The sequence below is a fragment of the Chelonoidis abingdonii genome, chromosome 14 (assembly GCF_003597395.2).
Source record: "Chelonoidis abingdonii isolate Lonesome George chromosome 14, CheloAbing_2.0, whole genome shotgun sequence".
Classification (NCBI taxonomy): domain Eukaryota; kingdom Metazoa; phylum Chordata; order Testudines; family Testudinidae; genus Chelonoidis; species Chelonoidis abingdonii.
In genome coordinates this window covers 29214506-29233041 of record NC_133782.1, presented here as the reverse complement: position 1 = coordinate 29233041, position 18536 = coordinate 29214506, and the positions used below count along the sequence as shown (strand labels likewise).

Sequence of the window (18536 nt, the reverse complement as noted above, 5' to 3'; positions counted from 1 at the left end):
TGTCCTGGTGCAAACATTGCAAGACAATGTCTCATCTCCATGGGCTGATTGTCTTTGTGACTCTGTAACTCCATTCAGTACATTTTCCCCCCTCACCGCACTCCACCTTGGTTACAAGGAGAGAGTGAGGGATGGTCTCCTCTTCATCCCTCTGTACCTGGGAAAGATTCCCCACTCGCACTCCCTTTCTGGAGCCCTCTGCACGCTCTCCACAGCCTCAGTGGTGGGAGAAGCACTTCTGGAATCAGCTCAGCTTGTTCTCATGCACAGTAAGAGGTTCTGATCAGATCCTGTCGCTTGTGTCACCCCTACATTCCGTATAAAACTCTAGAGCCACATGGTGAGTACTGGTGCTCAGGCTTTTTAGTATTTGCACCATGATATTAGTAGGGACTGATGTTACCAGAGGGGTATTACCGACACGGATGGGCTTTCCCTTGTAAAGATGCTACCACGTGTGTTCTTTTCCAGTTATGTGGTATCTGCCTGGCTCATAGTTTCTCAAAGATATGGTCAGTTGTCCAGTCCTTAAAACCCTCATAACTACTTATTATGATTTGCTATTCTTTGGCCCCATTTCCCCACCATCCTCTGGGCACCTTACCAAAACTGAATAATTTACTTTGGGATGCATATCAACCAGGCCTGCAGACTTGTGTATGCTCAGTTTGTCCAAACGAGGAGACGCTCACTAATTCATACTAATGACTGAGAGAGCCATTCCAGATGGCTGAATTTTCCAAATCAGCAACTGAGTGAATAAGCTCCATAAAAAAGCAAAGATAAAACATCACAAATAGACTTAGTTTGAATTCAGTTATTTATGGTAATACATTGTAATAGACTAGGAAATGTTCTGTAGTGCATATTGTAAAGTTAATGAAGTTTTGATACTAGAAGACCTCACTACTGCTTGTTGGTATTAAATCTTTGCTAGTGCAGTAGGGAAAGACTGTGCATTTTAAGTGCAAATTATAAAACAAGCAGATTAGTGAAGTGTGGGCCAGGCTGCGTTCCATTGCTCTTGTTTTATCAACAGCTGCATCAACCAGGCCTTCAGTACTTCATTGCCCACATTCCTTAATAATCACACACACAAGAATCTCCCAAAGTTGTATCATTTTTCTCATCACCTTTTAAAGCCAGACTTTTTTATGGGGCTAAATTTGTTGGAGCAGATTTGTTTATATTATAAAAGCCATAAAAGAGCCTTCCAGAGTTCATGCCTTCGCTTCTGGCAACCCTAAGTACTTTACTTGCGTGACATAACCCTCTAGACCTGGGAATGCCTCTTGTTTGGCTGGCTCCATTCTGTTGCTTGTGGCTAATACGTTCCCAATGGGACCAGCTAGGGTCACCTGCAGTCCACTGCTAATGGCAGCTTAAAAATTCAATTACCATAAGAAATTGCAGATGGCTTATTTTGGCCAAAAAGCGATTGGGCTGCGGCTGTTCTGTGGGTTCCATGCTGGGAAACGGCGTAGTATTATGTTGTGAATTCCTCTTGGGAAGTGTTACCATTAGGAGAGCAACAAGGAACCTGATCTGGTAAGCCCATTGATTTTGGTGGGAGTGCCAGATTCATAGTGCACGTCTACACTGCACGCTAAGCCCGGGCTCTGACTCAGGTTTGAGCCCAAGTCCCCCTTCCGTCCAAACACAAATCAGTCTGACTTGGGTTAGCAAGTACTCAGAACCTAGGTCCTAGCACTCTGCAAAGGGGCAGAGGGGGTCAGAGTCCAAGTCCTCCTGTGACTCAAGTCCAAGCCCTGTCACGTTGCAGTGTGGACGCAGCTCAAGCTGCAGACTGAGTCAGAGGGTCTGCGTAGTGTAGCGAGACCAGGTCTAGCGATTGTAAACCGAGGTTTACAGTATAGTGTGGACGCTGAAGCACAGGCTTGGAACCACTGAGTCCACAGACTCCCGCAGACCCAGGCTTAGTGTGCAATGTAGACATACCCATACAGAGCAAAGGACTCTTGCATAACAGAGTCTCCCTGGCATAGATGGCCGTAAAATACTCAGAAGTTGTTGTTTTGAGGCCTAAGGAGACAACCGCTGTTGGACAGGAGATTTGGAGGCTGATCACAGATGTAAAGTTAACCCCATTTATTTAGGGTCTAATCCTGGCCCTGGAAGTCAATGGCAAAAATCCCATCCACTTCAAATGGGGCCAAGATCTCCCTAAGTCTTGGCAGAGCAGGGCCCATGCAGAGCCCAGTTCTGCAAGCACTTACTACCAGGGGTCGGGTGTGCTTTTCCTGGGATTGCTCACAACACCAAGCACTAGGACTGGTACTAAGGCCCAGGTCCTCAAAGATGTTTAGGCTCCCAACTTCCATTGATTTTGAAGATGAGTCCCTTCGTTAGGTCTGGATTCTGGTAAGCACCTACACAGGTAGATAGGTTGGGAGAGCAGGCAAGGTGTCCCCCCTGCCCTCCTGACACCTGGCAGAAGGGCTTCTCAGAACAGCAGTCCCTGTACCCCATGGGGCTGCTCTTTATGTGTGCCCCTAGGGCTCCCAACCCCCAAAAGGGCCAGCGAGAGTCAGGACTGTGACTCTGCCACCAGCATGCCCCGTGAACAGATAAAGCAGCTGGGTGCTCTCCTGTGCAGCGGGACGAGGGGGGGGGAAAGGAGGTCTGGACAGGACTGGGCCTCTGGAGCGCTTGCTCTATCCATCCCTCCCTCATATATGCCAGTGCCTAATAGACATGACAGATATTTGTTAAAAACTGATCACATTAAAGTATTTGCTTGAGGGGGAGCCTAGTATGGAAAGTGTGTGAGCAGAATAAAAACTGAGAGCGAATGTTTGGCCTCCCTGTAAAATGCAGATGTTGGGGCAGGCCAGGAGCTGGTGTAGTGCTGGAGGCTCGTTAGGTTTATTGAAGTTCATTAAGAATTTAAAAGTGCCCAATTTGTTGCTGTTTTAATTGCCCGTTTGTCACATCAGGCATTGATTTTGCTGCTCTCACACGCACGCCCGGGCAGGCCAGTGCAGTTACATCTATTCAAATCTGCCTCATAACACCGTAAAAACCATAAACCAGCTCAAAAGATACAGTCGCGATTTGTGGGACAGCTCGTCTCTGTGCCCTCCCCTCCAATGCACCTTCCTTGAGGGTTGTTGATTTTACAATTGCTGTGCTGCCTGTCTCACCACTGTCTGTCTTTTGTTTCCCTTACAGCATGCTGCCAAGGGACAAGTCACTCTACCTCACCTAAACCCGCCATCTCTTTCCAATAAGGCTCAAAGGAAGGACACTTGAGAGGGTCTATAATACAGACCACCCAGGGGGCGTCACGCAAGTCATACAGACAAGAGAGCTGAGCTAACACGTCTCGTTGCTGGCTTAATTTCCAGGCTCTAAGAGCAGTTTTCTTTTATTATTTTGAACTCTAAAGTCTACTTTTTGTGGAAGCCCAAACCTCATAAATCATGAAGAACAAAAAAAGAAAAAAACAAAAAAAACCAACCAAACAAAAAAAAATAAGAACCCGGTTTATCTGCTTGCCATCAGCTTAGCTATGGACTGTTTTCCTAGTGAACTGCTTTTAGACGCAGCGTAGGCACAGGTCTGGTGTCCTACCGCATTAGGCCGTCTCAGTAGGAGGATGCACTCTTTGACTTGCTAACAGCACTAAACTTTGTGCAGGAAAATGTGAAGTTTGTGTGAATATTGTACATGCAAAGGCCTTGGATGTCTGGCAAGAAAAAAAAAAAGTAAAAACTATTCCTAGATGGGTGGGTGGAAAGAGCAGCTGGCAAAATATGAAAGGAAAAAATGTGAAAAAGATCATGAAAAAATATAATTTGTTGGATAGTTGTAAGTAGTTTACTAAGTGTTTTAGAACTGTGCTAAAGACATCTTTAAGATTTTTTTGTGGAGAAAAATTAGTAGTTTACTTTATAGTAAAAGCATTTTATATTAATTGTAGCACATTTTTTAGTTATACATAGAAGGGAGATGTGTATAAAAAAACAAAAACAAAAAAAACGCCTGCCAAACTTGTTTCTATTATTTGTACAGCAAGAAATGGACAATTTATATCCATGTTGTATGGCATTATTATATTTTTTTCAGCCATATGTCCATCTATTTAAAATTGCTGACAATGATTTTTGTCTATTTATGAAGAATTAGAAAGCAGAATTACAATTTATCATAAGGTGCATATTTTGGGGTTTTTTAATTTTTTTTGATGGTGCTGTTTTCTCAGCACCCAGCACATTCAGTTCACAATGCTTATCTTACCTTTCTTTATAATAAAACATATGAAAAGTAGAAATGAACAAGACTCTTTTCTTATTTTGTGGGCAGCAGCCAGAGGTAATGCATACAAACTAACCACCCCTTATTGACTGTGGCCCCAATCCTGCAAGGACTTATGCACATGCTTAATTTTACACACATTCCCCCTGACTTAGATGGAATTATTCACTCTGTGTAAAGAGAAACATGCATATGTGTTCACAGGATCTGGGCCTATATATGCAATGGTTTTTTACCCTTAAATTTCAGATATCTACTCTCAACCTTATTAAACCTTAACATGGTTTATTGTCTGGGAATTTCCTTGGCCTTTTTAATTATTAACAGGTCATATATGAACATTAAACTAAGAAATCCAGAAATGAATGCTATGTATAAAACTAACTGTTAATAACTTTGTTTCATTATGGCATAATTTTTTAACATGGAACCTGTGGACAAGATTTCAGTGAGTTTTAATTCTCTGGGAAGTTTGAAGAGTCTGTGTTATTCCATCAAGATCATTCAAACAAACAAAAAAGAGTGCAAAATAGCTTAAAGGACCAATTTTTAATTAATTTTGCCTCACAATGTAAATTTATGAGTCAGTTTAACAGATTGACTTATAAATTCTCAGAAAAGTCATCCTGTGCTACACAGTAAGCACTGCAGATTTGGGGAGGATACACTGAATTCTTCATTCCATAACAAAGGTTGAGTCCCTACTTCCGTGCAAAACATTTTTCTTCTTTTTTTAAACTCTGAGGGCCAGAGTCACCAGCGTACTCTGGGGCTTTGCGGAGCTCTGGAGTGGGGCGCCCAGGCCTTGTGTAGTGAGCAATCAATGCGTGAGAGAGGCTCCTGAAGCCTTGCAGCCTCAATTTCGCTGCTCACCAAAGTAACACTGCCAGGGGAGCCCTTAAAGCACAGAGACATTAGTCCTCAGGGACTACGCTTTTCCCCACCCCAGGCTCCTGCTTTGCATTCTACCGTTTTCAATTTAAATGGTTTAGTAGTCTTTCCTTTAGTGACTAAAACGCTTTTTGGTGGTCCTCTGTATAGACACAGTCACTCTTAGCTGATATAATGGCACTGCCTACTATGTTAAACTTCGTACAAATTTCCTGTAAAATATGCAGAGGCCTACAAACCACTGCACCTACTTCAGGTTTGTAGCAAACTTCCAGTCTTTATAATGTTTGGTTTCTGGGGTTGGGATTCCAACCTGTCCTGAAAGACTTTATCTCGTAGGAAGGTTGTGACTCCTCAGAAACTATTTGTTTCCTGCAAGTTTAAACGCTGACCCCTTAGAAAGATTTAGCATCCTTTCCAGTCCTGCCAGTTTGTTCCCTCTGTGTTTTATGGAAACAGTCATCTAAGTGCATATGAGGTTCTCTAGAGTCAAAACTTGGATGAGATCACTTACTCCCCTCTGAAACATCCCTGGTACATTCATGAGTCCAAAAGGCATTCTGCAGAACTGAACAAAAGCATTATTTTCTCAATCCTTGGTCCCACTTTAATGTGATGGCTCCAGATACCAAATCAAAGTTACTAAAATATTTTGCTCCTGATATTTTATCCATGGGGTGTGCTATGTTGGGAAGTGGACAGCGATCTTGAACTTTCTGGGAATTAAGTCTCCAATAGCCAACACGTATGCTGAAATCTCCATTTGGCATTTTTACAATTACAGTTGGGGATGACCACAGTGATGCCCATTGCTTCAGACCATCCTTCAGCTTGTGATTTAGCTTCTCATTCACTAAGATCGGATATGCCAGGGGAAACTGATGGTGGGGGCTGCCTCAGAGGAACATACCCTGGCCTAAGCACAATCCAGCGTTGCACCTGATCATCTCCCCCAAACTCTTCTTTATTCCTGGACAAAACAGTAGCAAGAGTGACTCTTCTAGTCACTTCCTTTCATTGCCTTCCAGGGATGCTTCTGTCAGATCAACTCCCAGCTTTTTTTAACCCACTCAACTGCTTCACATCTATTGATTTCTGCTCTTGTGAGAGGCTTTGAGACACTGACTACACTGGACACTGATGTCTCACTAGCTGCGCTGCCTGCCTAATCACATGACTCTTTCCCAGAACGCCCCCTTTGGTCCAGCTCTGCACAGAGTTCTGCTACCCCACAATCCTGACTGGATCTTGGTAGCACCAAACACTCCCACAGGCTCACTGCGGCTGTCCTTTATCCTAGGGGTATTATTGCATGATGACCTGGCACTACCACCACTGTATTCTGAGCCACCCCAGGGAGCAGTTCCTCTCCATCACCCTGTAGCCATGTTAGAGGTTCCTCTAAGGTGCCAGGACTTGCACCCCAGGGTCCATGTTTCTTCCTACCCACACCCAGGGGAACCTGAATGCCATTTATGGACAAATGTGTTCTATTAATACCCCAGAAGTTCTCGCGATGCCTTCAGATCCAATCCACTCCCAGTACAACAGCACTAGAAATACTGATCACCACAGAGTCCGTTTAGTATGCAGAGACCCCGAGTTGAGTGAGAGCTGGATTTCTTCTGTTGCCTGCAGTGGCTGATGATTTATAATCACCGATTTGACTCCTGCAGTAACTTTTCCCCCTTTTAGCAGTGTGTGCCCTCCCTGGATCAGACTTATTTCAGCTCCTGAGTCTAGCAGCCTTGTGGTTTTCCAGCCATTGACGTCTCCAGACATATAGTAATATGTGTCTGGGCAGCATTTCACATGGGCCGTTCAGTAGTTGCTGATAGTGACCCTACTGCATCAACAGGTGCTATTTTCCCTGGTGTGGCTTCCTCCCGCTTGGGCAATTCCGTTTCCAATGGCCTTTGCCTCTGCATGACCTGCAAATACCATCTGGCCTGGGATGCACTCGGGGAAACAGCCCCTCTCCTCTGACCCAGGCAACACCTATGAATAGCTTGCACTTGAGCCTCCTCCAATTTTTTAACCACTTCACTAGCTATCATTTCTTGAAGTGCAGCATCTGGTACGAAGGAGTCACTGTGAGGCTGCGAATTAACGGCTGATATTCCATTCTATATAGGTTCTCATAACCACGCTCATCAGTATAGATCTGAGCACCCTCCAGTCGAGTATTAAGTAACGTGACCGATATCTGTCATGTTTGTTCTCTCAGCCTCTCCCTAGAGGGAGAAGCATGTGCAATGGCGTGGCTTGATTTGGTAGGGTGTTAATATAAATAAACCTGTTGCTCTGTGTTTACATTAAAGACATCAAGGTCAAAGCAACGCACCTGACGGAGTTTATTCCACGTTCTTGGACCAGCTGTCCAGAAAGCTGTCTCCCATGCAGACCAGCTTTACTTTCAGAGTTGAGCGTTCCATTGTGCCAAGGCAGTGACATCTTCACTAAGGGCAGGCTGTGGCTTCGTTTCTATTGAGAACAGTGGCAGAGCGGGGAGGGAGATACAGCCATTTGAAAGAGGCCAATTCCTCATCAGTTTCTCTGAAGATTTTGTTTACTAGCCTCTCTTAAGGATAAAGTTTCCTTTACAAAAAGCAACCTCTGCTCCTAAATATTGCTTTTCAAAAACTACCCACTGTGCCAGATCTACTGATCCCCCTCTCTGCCAACTTTTGTTCAGACAGGTGATGTTTTTATAAGGATATGAGTCACCAGAAATGTGATGGCCACAGACAAATGTCAACAAGAGACCAATTTCAAACCTTTCCTATTAAATATTCATGAAAAGAAACAAAAAAACAGCTAGGATAGAAAATTCGAGTGGCATAAAACCTAACGCAATGTTAAGTTTTACACCAAAAGGCCACCTGCTGGTACAGACACACAGGAATTAACGTAGCATTTTAAGCCTGTGTTAGAACAGAACCTTAAATTTAGAGTCACAACCAACACTTCCATAATAATCATAGCTATTAGATACTACAAACATTAAGAGCTTATCTTAATTACAGCCTCATTTCTTTAAATGTAAATTTTAAAGAGTTTTAACTATATGGAAAATGTGAAGATTCTGTTATTCCATTATTAACATCATTGGGGGCAAAGGGGAACAAGGTCTGATACCAAATCCTACATTTTTTAAAGGAGCTCATTTTTAACAGAGATGATTTTGAGCCATTTTAGTGTTTGTGGTCTCAGATTAGTTTTAACTGACCTTTAAAGGTAGATTAGGTTTTTTCATATTTCACCGGGCATCACAGCAGGGCAGAGTTAAGGTTGTCTGGAGTGTGATAAAGTGTATAAATCCCATACTGGTTAACATGGCTTAATAGAAGCCTGAGTCCAGTTAGGCCACTCGGTGTTGGGCATCATGGGTGATGAAGCCCAGCTGGGTGTTTCTATAAAAAGGGACACCCCGAGTAGAAAGGGGTTGCAGGAGATGGAAGGAACTTGTCAGCCCTTTGAGTAGCAAAGTGGAATCTGGAGAGATGCGGGGAAGCTATCAGGATGGAGTGTGCTCCAGGGATGAGCCCCAGCAGTAGGGCAGGACCTGGGCCTCCAGGGAAGAAACGCAGCAAGACATTCACCTGAAGAGGAGCTTCAGGAGGAAGTGCCCCAGGACAGGCCTGTGGTTGAGGGCATCGGGGTGAAGAAGCCAGGAATGCACCTGAGAGAAAGTTACAGGAGAGAGGAGTTAGGGAGTCCAGCTTTCTGTGAAGGGCCTGAGGAAGGTGGACGGAAGAGGGCCCTGGGATGGAATTAGCCCCAGAGGAAATGAGGCACACAGAGGCCTGGAAATGAGGCACACAGAGGCAGTCCTGAGGGAGCTGCATTCCAGCAGAGAATGGAGGCGCTAGGGAGAAGCCAGAGGCCTGGGGACCAGAGAAGGGATTGTGTTAAGTGCAGGTTGCAGGGAGGCAACATAAGGCGCTCAGAGGTGGGAAGTGATGAAAGGGATGGAATACAGGCCCTAGGAGCAAAGGCTGAAGGAATTGGTTCTGTTTACTTTGGAATAGAGGAGATTAAGGGGGGGGATGACAGCAGTCTCCAAATACTTGAAAGGCTGCCATAAAAAAATATGGAGAAAAGTTGTTCTCTCTTGCCACAGAGGGCAGGACAAGAGGCAATGGGCTCAAACCACAGCATAGCAGATTTAGATTAAATCTCAGGGAAAACTTCCTAACAGTAAGAACACTAGGACAATGGAACAGACACCTGGGGAGGTTGTGGAAGCTCTTTCGCTGGAGGCTTTCAACAAGAGGCTAGGCTATAAACCCAACAAATCCTGCATTTTGGCAGGGGGTTGACCTATATGACCCTTGTGGTCCCTTCTAACCCTTTGGCTCCATGATTCTAAGTGGCCCAGGGAATAGAAGTGCATATGAAGGAGCAGACCTGGCTGCTTCAGACGGGGTCCCTGGGCCAGAACCCAGAGCAGAGTATGGGCTGGGCCCTCTGGCCAGGCCCGAGGAAGAGGCTTACAGATCGCTGTAAGGACTATTGAGCCCAGCATGGGGCTGAAGAGTAGCAGAAGAAGCTTTTGTGTTGGGACATCTTTGGACCTTAAATTGAACTTCTGTTATTCCAGAATGGGAGGGAATTTAAAGTGACCTAGCCAGAGGGCTGTGTCACATGAAAAGGCAGACCAGTGCAGGGCTGGAGTGGCTGTTGGCAGCCGGTGCTAGATGAGAAGAGCTGCTATGCCATGCCCAACCAGGAGGGGATGTGCCAGAGGTGAGTCCATCATTTCCATATGGGCGTCTGGTGCAATCACAATCCTCAGCTGCCATCCACGCTGCAGCTGTCACCAAGATAAATTCCTAGATCCCTAGGCCAATAGGCAGACTTCAATGGGACATGGTGGGTCATGTCTTCAGCTCTAGGGAAGCCTTGGATGTTTTATGAAATGTATTCAAGTAAAAAACGAATCCTGCTGTTAGCCTGACATAAAACCGTTGTTCTCATCAGTTTCCAATATCAGCAAGATATTATTGCTAGGCCACTCTGTGGCAGCCTTCCCCACAGAAAACATTTATTCTCTGTGTGAAAAAGACAGGGAACTGAGATGTGAAGAAAGCCCCACGTTCATTGGCCAATTTACCAACCATTCCTGATCCCCTTCAGACCATTTCTCCCCTCAGTCACGGAAAAATAAAGGCCCATGTAGGAAGCTGTTAGGCCCTACACCTGCTCCCAGGAAACACGAGGCCCATGTATTTTATTCCTGATTGCAGAATAATTGTGAACAGGGAGCAGTGGAGAGAAATGCAAAGGACTGCCAGCTCCCTGTGAAACCAGCATAGTTCCCTCAGCAAGCCTAAGGGACACTATTTGCACTATGACTGCAGCAGTCTGGCTAAGCAATAAGAAATTGAGCTGTTGAGTAAGACAACAAAAGTAAAACTCTTCCATGCTGATGTTCCAGGTAACCCCGCTGCTATGCCTCAGCCTTTGTATGGCTAGTGATCTTGATTCATTTTAAAATAGAACCTGGGAGAGTGATAACATTGCTGAAAATAATGACATCTCAACAAGGCCGGGGATCTTGTGTCAAGTGTTTAATTACTTCCCAGTATCAAAGTGGGGAGATTTCCTCAAAATATGTAAGTATGAAATTAGAACACTAACCTGAAAACCTAGCTGGAATTCTCACAGCAAGAAGATAGGACTTCTTCCAGGAGGCTTTTCTTGAATGTTAATATTATGTTATGTAACAGGGAAGTGTGGCCCTGCTCATTTGGTAGCTATAGGCAAACTAGTTCGGGGGATGGATAATGGGGCATGAAGCTGCCTGCTCCAGAGAAGAAATGCTGAACCCACTAATAGCAAGACTTTTATTGACTTCAGCAAGGGTAGGATTTTACCCCAGGTCACCGGTTTGAGGCCCACCCATGCCTGCAGCAAAAAAAAGTCATTCCCATTTAGTGTGTGTCACGGAGTGTGGGGGAGTCCAGCCCTGCACCCCTCTTCCTGGAACCCACAGTGACTTTTAGCCAGCCAGTAAAACAGAAGGTTTATTGGACACAGGAACACAGGTTACAGCAGAGCTTGCAGGCACAGTCAGGACCCCTCAATAGAGTCCTTCTGGGCTTTCAGGGTGCTTGGATCCTAGCTAGGATACCCTGAATTCCGCCCCACAACCCAAACTCCAACTGAAAACTAATTCCCTCCTGCCGGCCCCTTCCTTTGTCCTCCTTCCCGGGCAAAGGTGTTGACCTTTCCCCTCCCTTACCTAGCTCAGGTTACAGGCTCCGGTATAGTCCATCCCCTAAAGTCCTCCCCTGCTCTCCCATTCCCCACACAGACAGTCCCTACTCCATCACAGTGTGTGTCCAGGAACCTCTGTGAAATTGGTTGGTAGGGCTCAGCTCAGCTCTGAGAAGACAAATTGGGCATGTTCTAGAAATTACAGGGTGAAATTCTCTGCCCTGTGTTATGCAGGAGGTCAGACTAGATGATCATAATGGTCCTGTCTGGTCTTAGAAGCTCTGAATCTTTGGCTACATCTACACTGCATGCTTCTTTTGGCAGAGCATAGAGTCCATATGGGGTAGCCCCCCAGCAAGGGAAGAAAGCAGTGTAGACAGGCAGGTACAGCTCAGGCGAGTAAAGACACACCTGAAGGGTGTGGGTATGTACCAGAGTACCTCGCCTACATGGCTCTTTCCTCACTCAAGCTGTGCCTCCCATCCGCACTGCTATTTTTAGCTGTGTAGTGTCCTGCTGCCGTGCCATTCCCTGCCACAGAGAATGGCTCTCATGGGGAAGGCAGTGGGAAAAAGCTCATCGTGGCAGAGCTTTTGACTGAGTAGACACGTGTAGCTACAACTGCAGTGTGGACACAGCTTGCTTTTCGCTGCAGCGTGTAGCTATGCATACCCTACCCATTGCCAAAAGTGGTGAGCAGTGTAGATGTAGCCACATGATGTCTGCGTCAAACAAACCACTCCCCAAACTGGCACTAGGTGAGATGCACAAAGGCTGATGACCTCCTGGAGACGGTTTCCCTCCGCAAGGCAATGCACAGTTGTGAGCACTGTGGGGGAGTTTACACGGGTATGGCCCATATTGCAACCTTTTCGTTGAGAGCCAGAGGTTTTCTCGCCTCATCCAGCACTTTGCACAAAGGTGGAAAGAGCAAAGGCAGGAGGAGAACATTGACTCCATTTGTGATTTACAGCACATCTGTCTTTACCAATCAGCTGCCTATGTGTATGTGATGTGGTATGCTCCCCACGCTGGCCCTGCCAGAGCTGAATTAGGCCAGGTGGGCCCAATTGGCTAATTAGCCTGCAAAGGGGAGGGGGGGAGCTTTAGGCTGGAGGCAGCTTATTAGAGAGAAGCTCACCTGTGAGAGGCAGGCAGGGTTCCTACAAAAGCCAGGAGGCTGGCAGCAGAGGTGACTGCTGGGAAAGGGTTGTCACTCCCTGGGAAGAGGGTTGGGAGCTGATAAACCCAGAGTAAGGAGGGGAACCAGGAGTGGCAGGGAGCAGTGAGGGCTGGGAGAGTAAAGCCCAGAACTACTGGGTAAAGGGCTGGAAGGGACCTCAGGAGGTCATCAAGTCTGGCCCCTTGTGAAGAAGCAGGGCCAAATATACCTCCAAATTGTTTAGCTTCTCTAAAGGAGGGTCACAGAGAGATTGCAAACAGGTGCCAGCACAGCAGTTGGATCCATGCAGTTTCCTTTGCATCAATGCTTCTTGTTCCTGAAGTATCCAGTTTCCCTGTGGGTTAGTGAAAACTCCCAGCTGGATTCCTGATTCGTGTGTGTAATAACAGCCACTAGTGTCAGTGCATATTGATCCATCATGTGACAGGTGGGAAAGCTATCGTAACCCTGAGCTACATCCTATTGCCACGTCACTGCCCCATCTCCACCCGCAGCCCTGTGTGTGCCACAGCTGTACTGTCACGGGATGCCACTTCCTCTGAGGCAACCAATACAGTTCAGGGTAAACCAACAACAGGTATTTTATTGCTGTGGATGCTTCTGAAGAGGTTCCAGGCAGGGCTGACAAGGGGGGGGCCTGAAAACATTTTTTCACCAGGACCCGAACCCAGTCTTGGTGGCCCTGATTCCAGGCACCAGGGTCTCCGGCACCTTCTCTGTTCTTCCCAAAAGCACCAAGGGGCAGATCCTTCCCTCTCCCACTGGAAATATAGGTACTTTTGCACATCTCCTCCCAGCTGCTGTGCCTCACCCTGCTCAGGGCGGGGTGTGATTCTGGAGGAGCCTCCCAGGTACCAGTATTGGTCTAGAAAGCATTGGCATTAGACATCTATGCAAGGGGATGGAAGATGGTTGGTGGTGGGGAGAGAACAAAAGGGTTAATAATCTCTGGGTGGGGGATGGTAAGTGTTTTGCCTCTGCAGATTTAGACTCCGGATTAACTGGTTCCAGTGAAAAGCAACATTAAATCTTTCAATTACTATCCAGCCACATTACAGGACTGGGCTGTTCTGACTCATCCTTCCCTGCTGCTCCTCTCTGCAGTTAGACAATCACAACAGGACCACTGCTGCAGCCGCCTGGCATGGTTGTGATCACAGTGATGTCACTCAGACAAGGGCAGTGGCGAAGCCCTGTGTGCAGATCCAGGTCAGTTGACTATTATTTGAGCAAGGAATTAGGATGAGATTGTGCAACATGCCAGCCCAGTTAAATCCTTCATAATTCTTACATTTTCACAAAGGCGGCATTGCCTAACCTGCATTCCAGCTGCTAGCCAAGTGTCATGAGTTGGAGTCACTCCAGCATTCCAGCTGGAAGCACTACTTTCCATTTGTTCATACAAATGGTGCTTCAGAATACATTTACGTCCACACGATACCCAGCAAAGAAAAGAGTCAAAATATGTCTGTGCTGCACCTCTGGCAAAGGGAAAGCAGCACCAAATAACCCTTCTGTAACCACACCCAAGAGGTGAGCACAGCCTGTGCGCGCGGGGTCAGGGGAGCACGCTGGGTAACGGCATGCAGCAATAGCACTGTTAGGTTTGGCATGGGTAAAATACAGGAAATCTTGGTTCAGTTCCTAGCTCTGGCAATGACTTTGTGTGTGACTTTGGGCCAGTCAATGGAGTTCCATCATGGCTGACTTCAGAATCACTTCTGTGGGGGCTTCAAATTCCTGTGCTTGCCTATAGGAAGGCCACATTGTTGCATGGTAGAGCACCATTCTATCTATCTGAGGTACTTCTATAGCCCTCATCACCATCGCCTCGGAGCACCATGCCCTCTTCAATTTAGTTACCCTCATAACACCCCTGTGAGGCACAGCTTTATCCCCATTTTACAGATGAGGTAGTGAGCCACAGAGTTTGCCTAGGGTCCCAGAGACTTAGGCTAGGGTCCTTGGCTCTGGGCCATCCTTCCACTGAGACTAGTGTATAACAACATCTTTGATGGAACCTTAGTTCCAGGGCCAATGTTAGGCGTGGGCGGGCTGGGCATCAGCAGCCCAGGGCAGCCTGCTCAAGCGGGTGCCGTGCACACAGTTTGGTACCTAAGTCCCTTGTGACCACCAAAAGCTACCTGGGCTGATGGAGGAGGCAGGCAGGTGACCAGCAGCATCTGGAGAGGGTGGAGGGACCTGAGCTACAGGGGGACAGTTGGATGACCAGCCAAATGATTCCTTCGGAGCAGGGATGATCCTTCTCCCGCATGCTCTACTGCCATTCCTGTTCCTTGCCTCCTCCATTCCTCCTCAGAGCTGCCCCTGGCTACGCTGCTCTGGACTGGGATCTTCATGTCTGCTGTGCAGAGTGAGGGGAAGGCTGATGTCGGGGTGTCCTCCCCAGCCCGTGTATCCGATCTCCACAGAGCTGGGGTGGTGGCACAGGGGAAACCTGTCTGTGCTGCTGACTCTTTGGGTCTGGAGTGGGAGCTGCCCTTGTCTGAACAAGCCTTCAGGCTCCTGATCCTGAATGCTTTCTTAAAGAGACAGTGTGCTCATACACTCACCTCAGGCACCACACACACAATCCCTCTCTCACACACCCCTACTCTCTCTCTCACACTCCCGCAACACACACTCCATCTCTCTCTCTCACACCCACACCCACACTTGTGGTGGGGTTATTGTTGTTACTTCTTGGTATTTCCTTGCAAAATGTGCAGTGCACATATATTATCTGTAATTTTATTCTTTCAAAGCTCATTAAAGATTACAGTGCTGCTATTTTAGTTTTTTGACTGGTCTGTGCATTTCATAATTTTATTTTTCTCTTATGCTTAAATTTAATTATTTGAGTAGTGAGTTCTAAAATGCCTAACCTGTCCTGGCTGGAGTAATTATCATTATTATTTTGATTACCATATTGTGCTTTGTCATTCATTATTTAAAATGGTACAATCAACTAATAGTATCCTTCTAGAATGTAAATTTGGCTTGTAGAAACCTTAGCAGTGCCAGTTTAAAAAAAATTAGCTAAACACATAACTTTAGACACTGGGCAGATGAAGGTTGCTTATTTTCAAATTGTATTTTTAGTTAGATTTGTAAAATAACTTAAAATTTGGACAAAAATAAATGTGGTTCCAATTCTGATACTAATAGTAATAATGGAGTCAAATGTTAGTGAGTCACATACATGATTGCGATTGGTAAACATAAATGCCAAAATAATTAAAATTGCTGCTTCTTAATAAAAGAGGAAAAAACCCTTAATTGCATATGTTAAAATTAAGTAAATACATTTTAGTGGAGTGAAAAAACAATTGACTAAAATAGAATAGATAATGGCAGTTACAGAGTGTGTCTGTTAGAGAAAGTAAGCAGATTTTATTTTTATTTATCTCTACTAAAGATAACGTGCGATCTCCTGATTGTTCTAAACTTACATATAAAGTATGGCTTTAATTGGTGTTTGTGTAGATATATATTTTCCCTCTCTTTCTACAGAAATTTGATACAGTGCTTCTGTCGGCTAATGTCTAAGTTATTTGAAAAAAAAAAATGAACCGTAGTTTTCAGGTGCCTAAGTAGCCCCTGGAATCATGGCTAATGTTGCACCACCCCTCCACCCAGTCTGAAATGGTGCCCTGGTGAGCCAGGAGTGGCCAGAGGGCTGTGGGAGGACCATGGGCTCTGACAAGACGCAGCCCTCATGTGACAGCGCAAAGCCTGCCTTAAGCCGCAAGCCAAGCACCAGACACCACAAGCCACAACAGCAGTGCAGAAGTAAGGGTGGCAATACACTATCTGCCATGCCGCGCTTTCTTCTGTGCTGCTGCTGGCAGTGGCGTTGCCTTCAGAGCTAGGCGCCCAGTATCAGGCTGGCCTGCCAGTGTTTAATTTATGCTGGGGCTGAGCCCCGGCCCCTCTTTCAATACAAATTAAGCACTGGAGGGAGGTAGTGGGCCTGGAGGTGATGGGGGGGGCTGTGGGGTCCAGAGGCAATGGGGGGTGCTCACAGGGTCCAGGGGTGCCAAAATACAAGTTCGCCCAGGGGACCGTTTTCCCTCAGGCTGGCCCTGCTCAGTTCACAGAACAATGTACAGCTTTCAGTCTTCCAGGGCAGAGTACAACACACAATATGAAATGAGAGAAAACAAGTGCAGAAAATTAGAGCTTTCAGTCATCAGGCTAATAACAGAGACAGAAATTAAAAGGCAGAGGCAGATAGAGATCATTAATTGAGTTTGTTTTATGAAGAGGTAATTAAAGATATTGTAGAACTAGGGTAAATGTCATGGAGAATTTAACAACTCTCATCACTGAATTCCTCCATGTTATTAACCCTTCTAATGCCTGGGGAATTGGGCTGTTGGGCTTCTCCCTCCCTGAACCTAAATGGGTGGGAGACTTGCCATGACTAGTCTGTAGTGGTACAGCTAAGGGCCAAGTCACCGAATTATATCTACACTAAGTCTCTTCTGTTGCTTTCTTCCTTTCCCTTACTGCTTCCTCCACACACTCCTGGTACCTGCATGTATCCCATCATCTTCCTTGGCTAAGGCTATCACATTCCTTCTGCTCAATTCAGTCTCCCACAGGCAGATGTTTTTCTGTGCCGTGTTCTCTTTCTTGGGTCAGTATCTTTCCTGGGTTGGACTGCTGGTTCCCCCTTGGCCTTTAAAATCAGCCACAGGGAAGAGCTCATGGACGGACACATCATGAACTGCTTCCTGCTGAATCTGACCAGGTTGCTCCTTTCCTGTCTCCTTACTGTCCTCTCACCTTGTGTGCCAAAGTGTAGCTTTCCTCCAGGCTGTCTTCCCCAGGACTCCTTAGGAAATCATAATGTACTGCCACAGCATCTCTACCAGCTCTTGCTGTTTGCAGCGATCCTGGAGATTTAAAATTGCACCTGCCTTCCAGGATAAATTCCCCTCAATAGCACTGACTTCCTGCAAAAAATCCTCCCTACCTACAGGACATGTGGGAATGTAAAGATCTCAATTTGCTTCTCAGGTCTCCTCCTTTATTGATAAGAAGGATCATGGGAGTTAGAGAGAGCAAAGACCTATTAAGACCTCTTCTTATCTGTCCCAATGCTGGTGCAAAATTGTCCTCTACAATACTTGTTCCAATAAAGTTTTAAATAATTTAAGAGACTGAGTTGCCACTATCCCCTTAGTGGCCTAGGGACAGAAAGTTTAGCCTGAATACTCTTCCATTTAACTTTACTTCATTGCTCCTGGCTATACCTCCTTGGACCTTCCTGAGCCATTCTCCTCCCTCTGGTGTTTTCCCCCTTGAAATGCCCATCTTTTGTGCCCTTTCGCATTAGGTACCTGCAACCAATCCTCCCTGAAGTCCCAGAAGAGAGCATGGAGTTGGGTGAGCTCTGATGGTGCGTCTGTGACGTGACGGAGGGATACTTTGTCTTTGTTACATTTCTGTTATTGTTATTAAGATGACAGAATGGAAGTAAAAACAGCGTTGACAAGTAATATTGAAAATGTTATGCAAGAAGGATCAAAGCAAAGAACTTAATCTGAAAAATTCCAGGGCCTCCAGCCGACAAGATCACATGATCTGCAGTTTACGAAGATAGCAGTTCTGCCTAGAGTGTGTGTTTTCTGTTCCGTCTGAAGCCAGAGGTGTCGTCACCAGTTTCTGCCAGTGGGAAATGTTTCTGAGTACCCTTTTCTGCTTCGTTTCCCCCCGGCTCACTCTCAGAAGTCACCAGCCTCCACTGTTTCCATCGCAATGATGAATAACAGAAACCACCTAACTGCTACCGGACAGACCAGATCTGATGGGAAAACAAGCGCATTTCGCTTTCACAGTAGAGAGAACAGTTCGCCCCGGTGAAGACCTGACTACCCATGCCTTTCACCTTGGGTAGCTTCTCACACCTGGGAGATTGGGTGTCAGACCTAACATTCTGCTTTGGGAGCATTTT

General features: G+C 46.0%; 1 protein-coding gene across 5 annotated transcripts in view; it reads left to right on the top strand.

The window, feature by feature from the left end:
- TOX2 (TOX high mobility group box family member 2) overlaps window positions 1–3735 on the top strand; it is a 265767-nt gene extending 262032 nt beyond the window's left edge. For all 5 annotated transcript variants that reach the window (XM_032793340.2, XM_032793339.2, XM_032793335.2 and 2 more), the window contains one exon: window positions 3193–3735. In XM_032793340.2, the coding sequence (XP_032649231.1) occupies window positions 3193–3229 (37 nt within the window). In that variant the 3' untranslated portion in view covers window positions 3230–3735. The remainder of the gene's footprint in view (window positions 1–3192) is intronic.
- Window positions 3736–18536: the final 14801 nt, after the last annotated feature.